Consider the following 10,210-nt stretch of genomic DNA (forward strand, 5'->3'; position numbering starts at 1 on the left):
GTTCTCCTCCTGCTATTTCTAAGCGGGCATGTGGTGATGTAGGCCTGCTGGAGACAGTGGGAGTGGCCTCGAGGCCGTGAATTCATGGTTAGCGCCACACTGGGGCACATGCCTGCTCCAAACCCTGCCCACTGCAAGCGTGCAGTGCCTGTGGGTATATGGCCAGGGCCTGGACGTGCGTCTGCTTTTCGAGCTGAGGTAGGGGTGTGTGTGTGTGTGTGTGTGTGTGTGTGTGTGTGTGGTGTCTAGACCTCAGCTGCTGGTTGTGTGCACTGGGTTTGCCTGCATATGCCAGGCCCAGACAGCCTGTTGCTAGGTGTGCGGCGTGGCGAGCGCACTCCCTGTGACAGGGGAGCCCGGCTCGACAGGTGGGTGAGGGTCCCCCGCCTTTGGCTCCGGGGACGGTCTCCTCCGCCGCGAGGGGTGGGGGGCAGGGGCTCCCGGCTGGCGGCCGCGTGCGCGCACGCCGGGCCCAGGACGCGCCGGGTACGCGTCCGTGCGCGCGCCCCGCGGCTCCAGCCCCGCGCTCGGAGCTGCCTTCGCGGCCACAGTCGGCTTCCCGGGGCTGCCGTCGCCTCCCCCCGGCCGGAGGCTCTGTCCGCGGGGCCCGCGCCGCTCTCCCGGAGCCAGGAGGACGAGCTGGAGGAGGATGTCTGGGCCCGTGAGTACCGCGGCCGCGGCGGCGAGCCGGGGGCATGCAGTGCGGACGGAAGACAGTCCCGGGCCAGCCCCCTTCCCGCGGGCGGATCCAAGCCCGGCCCGGGTCTCTGCCTCGGACCCCGGCCCCGGCCAGTCCCTCTCCCAGCCCCCACTGCAGGGAGGGAGGGGAGGAGAGGGAGGGCGCCAGTGAGCGAGGGAGCCGGAGCGGGGCGCGAGCAGCCACTGGTTCGCTTGGAAACGGTTGTCACAGCAACGGGGTTTCGCTCCTCGGTAACGCGACTGTGGGGCGGCGACACCCTATCCCAGCCCTCCCCCACCCCATGCGGGGCCTCTGCCCCCAGCCCCAGTGGGAGAGGGGACTACCCCTCTGACGGTTGGGGCGGGGGACTTGGCCCCTTTGGCCCGTTTGGGTGTGCCTGTCTCCACAACCCGTCGAGGGTGGGGGTGGGGAGGTGAGCACACCTTGGAGCAAGATTCGGCTCCCACGTGGCTGCGGTCGTCGCAGCGGGGCTCCTGGGGTGGCAGAGGTAGAGGGGAGCCCTGGCAGGAAGAGGCATGGAAGCTGGATCCGGATCCCGCCACCCCCACCGCCACTACCACCACCTGCTTTTGAAATGGCCCAAACCCGAGCTGGGTACCCCATAGATGATGTTCCTTACCAGGGGAGAGGAAAGAAGCTCGGATCTCTCGTCCTCGTGGCCAGGGCATGTGCTGGGCCGGTGGTAGGTCTGGACTACTCATTCCAAGCCACGACTCTGCAGGGAGGGGTGGGAGCAGCGTGTGCAGGGGCAGAGGAAGGGACTTTGCTGACCCCGGCCAGAAGGGAGCACCCCAGCCCATTGTCTGGATCACAAGTGTCCCTTTCTTGTCTGAGCACAAAGCCCAAACTGTGCTGGGTGGCATGCAGGCTGGCCAGGGCCACATGGAGATACCCTGGCCCAGGAAGCTCCTCTGGAAGGAGAATGGCAGCAGAGTCAGAGGAAGTGACCTCTGGCTCCCTTCCCAGCCTCCCCTGGTGTCGGTGTACTGGGGAGAGAAATGCCCTCCAGCCGGCTCTCCTGGGTCTGACTCAGCAGATGCCATCCCCTACTGACCACAGGCCTCGACCACAACCGCCACCCCTGGCTTTCCCTTCCCATCCAGGGTGGTGTCCTGGGCACCAGGAGAGACCATCATCTGGGCATTTGAGATGTTGGCATAGATGTCCATGGATGAGTGGTGCCCTGAGTCAGGCCCAAGTCTCCTTCCACAGACAGTAGGCCTTTGGAATTATTCACAGGCCCTTTGCATTCCCTTTCTGCTCAGGGTGAGGCTCTGCATCCATTATTCCTAAGCCTTACAGCAGTTGTGCAAGGTAAGTTTATTACCCACATTGTGGCATTGAAGGTGCCCGAGGCTCAGGGAGGTAGTGACTTGCCCAAGGTCACACAACCAGTCAGAGTGGACCTAGGATTCCAGGGCTGGCTCTGTTGGCATCGCCGCACTGGGTGCTGCACATCTCGTGTGAGCCAGGCAGGAAATAACTGAGGAGCTTCCTAGAGGAAGATTCTTCACCTTCTTTCACATTCCTCCAGTGAGCAAATGCGGTCTTTCCTGCCGTGGTACACCTTTCCTTCTCCCAGAAATTGCCAGATTTTGCTCCCTTAGATGCTCCAGAGGACTGTTCTGCTGCCAGGCTGGCTCCCACCCACCCTCCCTCCATTTTCTCTCTCTGGGGACAACCGAGCAGTGAGGTCTGCCTCAGCATCCTGGGAACTCCCGAGGTTCTAGTGCTTTGTTGTTGGCCTGATCACACAGCAGCTGGGAGAAGGAATTTAGCGAAGAACGGCCTATCAAGTGCTGGCCCTTGTGGGTGCTCAGTCTAGCTCAGTGGTTGGAGACCCGAATGCCTCGAGGGCCCAGAATGAGGAGTGCCAGGGAGCAGCTACTCACCGCAGTCAATGTCACCAGGTGAGAATGTGGCCTAGTCTGACCAGATTGTCCAATTTTCAAGAGGAGGCAAAAATCCAGACTTTCGTGTATAGACTCCTGGTATTTAAATGTTGGCAACTAAATATTTTTTTAAAATTGATTGTGGTCCAACAAAACACACCCATGAGCGTTGTTCAGCCTGTGAGTCACGAGCTGAAACCTCTGGCCTGCAGTAAAGTGATGGCACCTTTTGCCAGACCATGCCAGGCTTGTGTAGATAGCACCATGGTGTGGTTTTCACATATGAGCCTTTTGTGGCTGCAAGATGCTGGCATTTGGTTTGTCACATGCAGCTGTGTACTCTGATCTTTTTTTCTTTTTTTAATATATTTTTATTGATTTTTTTACCGAGAGGAAGGGAGAGGGATAGAGAGTTAGAAACATTGATAAGAGAGAAACATCGATCAGCTGCCTCTTGCACACCCCACACTGGGGATGTGCCCACAACCAAGCTACATGCCCTTGACCGGAATTAAACCTGGGACCCCTCAGTCTGCAAGCCGACGCTCTATCCACTGAGCCAAACCGGTCAGGGCTACCCTGGTCTTGAAGCATTTTCATCTCCCTCATCAGTTGTGTTGCCATGGTGCTGCCAGGCAGGCTTCATCATCCCTGTCTCACAGGTGAAGAGTCTTCAGCTTAGGCGTGAGAACAGCTGGGATCAGGTCACACGGACCTGGCAAGGCAGGGAAGAAGCAGGACTTGAACTCAGGGCTCCCCTATCAGTGCTCTGTGTGCTACACCAGGCTGCCCCTCAGAAGAGCGGATCCTCACCCCCCACCCACTACACCCCCAATTTGTAGTTAACTCCCTTGGAGGGACAGATCTGAGTACAATAGATACTGACCGAAGTAAGGTCTCTGTGGCCACAAGCCCCTGGGGCTCCTGTCTCTGCTGTCCTGTTTGCAGTTCCCCGAGCCTGGGGTTCATGGCCCAGGACCATGGTTGGGTCACAGAGATGCTACCTACTGGTGCCAAACTAGTACCTTGGCCTAGCTGGGAAGGAGGTTGTGGCCAGCTCCATGCCTGGCTGACTTTGGCAGCTGGGACAGTTCCCATCATTTCTCTCTGGCCTGAGTTCATCTGTCTTGGTGTGGGAGGAGTGAAAAAATGTCACCAGCGCCTTCCTGAAATGCCCTTCTTGCCAGGACAGTGGACTTGGCAGTCACCTGGGCTTCACGGTGTGGGCCTAAGGCAGCCCCAGCTTCTTGTCTGTAGAACAGGGATGGCAGCAGCCACCTTCTGGGTGTCCCTGAGATACCGAATGAATGTAAGGAGGCTAGCAGGGAGCCTGGCGTGTGCAAGGGCACGCAGGACAGGCTAGCAGCCACTTCCTTCTTTTTTTCTTTTTACTATAAAGCATTTTTAACTTTATTTTTTATTGAATTATTGGAGTTACATCAGTTAATAAAATTATGTTTCCAGTGTACAATTCTATAATACATCATCTGTATATCATGTGTTCACCATCCAAAGTCTGGTCTCCTTCCATCACCTTTTATCCCGTTTATCCTCCCCTACTGGCCACTACCGCCTGCAGTCACCACCCTGTCCTCACTCCTCACACACACTCTGCTCCCTCTCCCCTCTGTCCCCTGCTCTGAGTTCCTGTCCCTTCACTTGATTGGTACCTTTAGCCTCACATGCAAGGAACCTCATGACCAGAACCTCAATTGCCTGGGGTTTCTTCTACCCACACCAGAGGCCCTGGCAAATGCTAAGGACATGGATATGTGGTCCTCAACTGGCAAATGCTAAGGACAAATGCTCATAGAACAACCTGCAAGGACCAAGAGCTGGGTGATGGCCTCTCTCTGTGACATTTTGATGAATGACTGACATTCCCAGGAATGAACTGGATGCAGACCCAGCTCTTGAGGACTTCCTTGTCCCTACAGCTAAAAGACCAAATAGGTAACCAGACACCTCCAGTCACTCCTTCAGCAAGTGGTTTTTCAGCTACTGTGTACCAGGTGATTAAGACAGATACAGCCGCTGGTGTTGGACACAGGCCACTGTAGGACACTGAGATACATAGGGCTTCTCACTCAGCCTGGGGGTGAGGTGGCTCAGGGCTGACTTGTCCAGGGAAGTGACAGGTGAGGCTGTGAAGCTGAGCAGTGAGTGCTGGGGCAGGAAGAGCGAGGATGTATTACAGGCCCCTTGGAGAGAGAAAGCAGAGCTGTAGGCAGCACAGAACGGAGCCCTGAGAGGTAAGGCTGAAGAGATTTTGACAGGAGCTCATCTCAGAGGCCATGATCTAGGTTAGGGGTTCTCAAAGTGTGCCCCCTGGACCAGCAACAACCAGCACTTGCTGGGAATTGGTTAGAAATGCAAATTACTAGGCCCGACCCCAGACCTGGGGGCGAAGCCCAGTACTCTGTTTTCACAAGCCCTCCCCGTGGCTCTGAGGCTTACTCCAGTTTGAGAGGTTCCCATCTAAGTGTGTGAAAGAGCTGGACTGTCTCCTGAGACAGGGGGGAGTTGTTGGAGGGTTCAGGCCAGAGAGGCCCCTGGGAAAAGGGACAATGTGGAGAGGGGGTAGGCTGGGCAGGAACACGGCACAGACGTAAGGACAGTGGTGGCAACCATGGTAATAGGGGCCTACGTGAGAGTTGCTGGTAGCCTGGCCAAGGCAGTGGCAGGGGAACCAAAGGAAGTGTGAAGACACACTAACTACACTGAGGGTAAGAACAACGGGATTTAGTGGATAGAGTAACGGGTGGGCCCTTTGCTGAGGGAAAGGGCCCAGTAGCAGATCTTTGGGGTCTGAAGTTGGGTGCTGGGCTTCTTCAACCTACAGGGCTGCAGTCGGTCCAGAATGAGACATCTAGGTGAGCTTGGGTGTCATTTAATCTCTTTGGCCACGTGTTTTCGTCTGTCAAATGGGAAAAGTGCTAGCGGTTCTCAAGGTGACTACGAGAACGACCTGTGGTATCTAGCCCTTGTCAGGAACACCCTGGGGACACTCACATCTCCTCATCCCCAGCTCAGAGCCTTGAGAGGCACTAACATTTGTTGAACGTCTCCAAGCCCTTTGCACAGATTAGCTCCATCTTCACCAGGGCCATCTTCACCAGGGCCAGCTCCATCTCCCCGAGGCAACATGGAGTTTAAGAAACTCACTGCCCTGGGTCTCTCTTTTACCTCCTGCTATGCTGCCAGTGAGCATGTGGCCTCAGAAAACTGTACAATCCAATGTGCTCACAAACTCTACAAATAAATCAAGATGGAATCCTAAAAAAAAAATGTTCAAATAACCCACAAAAAAGGTAAGAAAAGAGAAAGAGGAAACAAATCATAAAATGACAAACTTGAGGATGAGTCCATCTGAACTAGCACAGCCAGAGTCAGACACAGAGCAGGGATTTGGTATGAACAGTCTGGAGAGGCTGGGGAAGGGGAAGGGCTGTGTACAAGAGGCTACAGCAGGGTCTGCTGGAAGCATGACAGAGGCCCAAGGAGCAAAGGGACAGCTTGGGGAGCCTTCGAGCAGCTTGGCCTGGTCAGGAAGTGAATTTGGAAAGGCCTGCAAGAATGTCCTGATGATGATGTATTGAGCACCTACAATGGGGGAGATGAGATGGACTGAGAAGATAAGGGGCAGGAGGCAGGCCTCAGGCAGGGTTGGTGCCAGGGGTCAGCTCAGCTGTAAGACTTCCTCTCATGGACACACAGTGGCCTAAAATGCAGCCGTGGCTCCTGCCTCCTGGCTGAGGGGCCACAGTGGCACTCAGCTGGTCTTGGGTGTGGCCTGCCCCAGTCTGTTCTAGTACCCAGCCAGCTGCACTGGGCTCCTGAGAGCAGGGTCTCTGTTCTTTTTTCCTGGTTAACCCTGGAGCTGCCATCAATTTCTCCTCCACCATGTAGCCTTTTCCCACTATCGAGCTGAGGGCTGAGGGCCCAAAGGGCCAGGGCCTTGATGGGAAAGAACAAGAAGGCACATTTTGGCTACACTCTGCCCAGTGTCCCTCTGGCTGCCAAGTCCTCATGTACAGGTGCACACGCACCAGGCTTTTCATGTACAATTCAGTTGTCATGTAGGCAAAGGTGTTTTGACAACAGACTTTGAATTCAGACTCTGGCTAAATATTAGCTTTCCCCTTATTAGCTTTGTGACTCGAGACAAGTTCATTTCCTTGTCTGAACTGGTCTCACCTATCAAATGGACCCCCCACCCCGATGAGAAAGTGCTGGTGAAGATCACACAAGATTCTGCATGAAAAGAGCCTAGAACAAGGCCTGTCACACAGTATATAGGCCTTGGTAACTATTTCTATTTCTAAATTCTGCTAAACGTCACCTGCAGCTGCAGAAGTGCCTTTTCTGACCCAGAGCTGTTCTTGCTCTGCAGGCCAAGAGGCCCCCTAGTTAGTACTGACTTCCTCGGAGCATTCCTGAAAATTCCTGTGGGCTCAGGAAAAGGAGAACAACGGATTAATTTAACTCCCAGTGACTGGCAGCATCGTGTTTTTATCAGGGCTTCGTCGCCATGGCAGCCTCATGGCAGGGTTGTGGAGGGGGTGGGTGGAACTATTGTTCCTGCCATTGTCTGTTCTGGAATGCAGGCCCAGGATAACGGGACTGGCACAGGCACCAAGCGGCACATGGCACAGGCAGCTGTTTAGTCTGACAGGAGCCCTCTTGGGGTGGCCTGTGCCCTGGCTTCCCCCCAGCTCACTGCCAGACCAGTCTGAGATGGCTTGATGTGGGGCCCTCAGGTTGGGGCTCAGGCCCACCCTGGCCCCCAAAGCTGAATGTGTTCATTGGCCATGTCGAGGGTAGGAGTGTCCACGGGAAGAGGTCTCACAACGTGGCTCAGGCGGCACTCTTTCACCCAGGCTAGGATGTTGTAGTCAGGGTTGGAGTTAAATTACAGCGCGGCCACCTGCTATCTGTACAGCTAATTGCTTTCCCCTTCCTTATCTTTAAAATAGGAGTAATTACAGTTACCCCAAAGGGTGGTACATGAAAGCCCCTGGGTAAAAGGCATTCAGGAAGGGATCATTTCTGTTCTGCGGGGGTGATGAACAGTCGCCTGCCATCTGTCACTCCACCGACAGGGTCCCCTCCTACATACCTCTTAGGAGGCAAGGGTCCCCTCTCCACCCTGGCTGTGGAGAGGAGTTGGGAGGAGAGAGGCCCATCTGGAGTGATGCGGGACCTGGTGATACTAAAGACTTTTCCTCCCCTTTGCGGAAAGGGAAAGGAATTGAGGGGAAGCGATCCAATGGCCTGGAGCCAGAAGGACAGGGCCAAGTGGGACTAAGCAGGAGTGGGAGGAGGTGAAGAAACTGGGATCTGGCGGGTGGAGGCACATAGAGGGAAGGAAGAGGGAACAGCTCCCGGTTGGGAGGGTATTTGGCGCGGACAAAGGCAGATGCAGCGGGAACTACCCGCCTCCGAGCTCCCGCTACAAGAATGGGCGACAACCCGGGAGGTGCAGCCTGGGGTGGGAGCGGGTACAAGACCTAGAGCTCCTGGGGCTGCTAGACACATGTATAGGGCTGCAGATAGGCGCCTGTGGTTGGTTGTGTGGCTCTAGAAGGTGGGCCACCCTTTCCCCGCCGCCAAGCAACCAAGCGGTGCCCAAGGAATACCAGTGGCGAATCTCCCTTTGCGCAAAGATCGAGTCTGGCCTTCGCGCGCCCCCTGCTGGCCTCCCTGGAGTTCCCTCGGCTCAGCCGCAGCGGCCGAGTCCCAGACCCGGGAAAACCCTACCAGGGGAAACCTCGGGGTGTGACGTCACCCTCCTCGGTGACGTCACCTCCCCCGGGGAGTTTGGGGGTTCCGACAAAGGAGGCATCCCCGGGACTGCACAGGGCACCGGCAGGGAAGTCGTCGGGGGCTGCAGCGCGCCTTCACCGCGCCTTATGTCTGTCCCGTAGGTCCCGCGCGGCCCCGGGTGAGGCCTGCCCGCTCGCCCACCGGCACCATGGGAAGGAGCGGGCACCGACGCTGCTGCCCCCCGCCGGCGCGCGCAGGACTTGAGCCTCGCCGCGGGCAGCCCCCGGCCGCAGGTCCCCGAGTGACGCTGGCGGCTCCCGGGAGCGTGGCGCGGGCCCGGGGCCACGTAGAGGAGCCCAGTGTCCAGTGAAGCTGCCGAGGACCCGCCGCCCGCGCCGCCGCCGCCATGGTTATGTCCCAGGGCACCTACACGTTCCTCACGTGCTTCGCCGGTTTCTGGCTTATCTGGGGGCTCATCGTCCTCCTGTGCTGCTTCTGCAGCTTCCTGCGCCGCCGCCTCAAACGGCGCCAGGAGGAGCGACTGCGTGAGCAGAACCTGCGCGTCCTCGAGTTGGAGCCGCTCGAGCTCGAGGGCAGCCTGGCTGGGAGCCCCCCGGGCCTCGCGCCCCCGCCTCCACCGCACCGCGGCCGCCTGGAGGCGCCGGCGCACGCGCACCCGCACGTGCACGTGCACCCGCTGCTGCACCACGGGCCCGCGCCGCCGCACGCGCACCCGCACGCACACCACCACGCACTGCCGCACCCGCCGCCGCCGCACCTCTCCGTGCCGCCCCGGCCCTGGAGCTACCCGCGCCAAGGTAAGTGCCGGCCCGCGCCGGCGGCGAGTGGGGTGGACGGGGCCCCGGACGCGGGCTGCCTCGGGGTCTTCCATGGACCGGTGGCCCCAGCCTCGGAGGGCGCGGGCTGGGCCCGGCGTTGGCTAAGGTGTCTGCGGGAGGAGGCTGGCGACTTGGCTAAGGTTTCCGCGGGAGGAGGCTGGCGACCGGCGCCCTCACCCCTTCGGATCACTTCCCACTCCACAGCGGAATCGGACATGTCCAAGCCTCCGTGCTACGAAGAGGCGGTGCTGATGGCCGAGCCGCCGCCGCCCTACAGTGAGGTGCTCACCGACACCCGCGGCCTCTACCGCAAGATCGTCACGCCCTTTCTGAGCCGCCGCGACAGCGCCGAGAAGCAGGAGCAGCCGCCGCCCAGCTACAAGCCGCTGTTCCTGGACCGAGGCTACACGTCGGCGCTGCACCTGCCCAGCGCCCCGCGGCCCGCCGCGCCCTGCCCCGCGCTCTGCCTGCAGGCGGACCGAGGCCGCCGCGTCTTCCCCAGCTGGACCGACTCGGAGCTCAGCAGCCGCGAGCCGCTGGAGCCCGGAGCTTGGCGCCTGCCGGTCTCCATCCCCTTGTTCGGGAGGACTACAGCCGTATAGAGGGGTGCCCGGCGACCCGAGCCCCAACAGTAGACTCCTGGCCTGACTGCTGCGAGGCTTTTTAAATACTTCCCTTGGACTGCGGGTGGTGGGAGGGATTTCTTACCCCATTTGTTACATTTTGAGGATAATAAAGGTGTGTGATCTGGTTTGGTACAAGCGGAGGGGACACCCACTGCTTGCGTGCAAAGCTCTGGTGGCCAGGTGTGCCTGGGCCTCGGCAAGAGGAAAGCTGAGTGCGCTTTTCAGCTAAGTGGCCCGAGGATGCAGAACTAAACCTGAGGTCAGCCTGCTTCCCCCAAGAGCCTCAGACCCCATCTTCCCTGCCCATGAAACCACGGTTAGGTGCCCCTGTGGCCTTAGAGGTGGGGAAAGTTGGGGAAAAGGGGTCAAGGGCAGGCGGCCCAGCAG

At 58.4% G+C, this 10,210-nt stretch overlaps 1 protein-coding gene across 3 annotated transcripts; it reads left to right on the forward strand.

Annotated features, from left to right (window-relative positions):
* Window positions 1-9,958, forward strand: PRR7 (proline rich 7, synaptic). 3 transcript variants are annotated; one of them, XM_084885468.1, is made up of 3 exons: window positions 1-198; window positions 8,520-9,176; window positions 9,402-9,958. In XM_084885468.1, the coding sequence occupies exons 2-3, from the start codon at window positions 8,765-8,767 to the stop codon at window positions 9,797-9,799; spliced, it is 810 nt and encodes a 269-aa protein (XP_084741594.1). In that variant the 5' UTR covers window positions 1-198; window positions 8,520-8,764; the 3' UTR covers window positions 9,800-9,958. The 3 variants fall into 3 exon arrangements, with proteins under 3 accessions (XP_084741594.1, XP_084741593.1, XP_084741595.1); XM_084885467.1 differs by lacking the exon at window positions 1-198 and adding an exon at window positions 525-661; XM_084885469.1 differs by lacking the exon at window positions 1-198 and adding an exon at window positions 1,996-2,014.
* The last annotated feature ends 252 nt before the right edge of the window (window positions 9,959-10,210 follow it).

This window comes from Pipistrellus hanaki (genome assembly GCF_964339955.1).
Source record: "Pipistrellus hanaki genome assembly, chromosome: 5".
Lineage (NCBI taxonomy): Eukaryota > Metazoa > Chordata > Mammalia > Chiroptera > Vespertilionidae > Pipistrellus > Pipistrellus hanaki.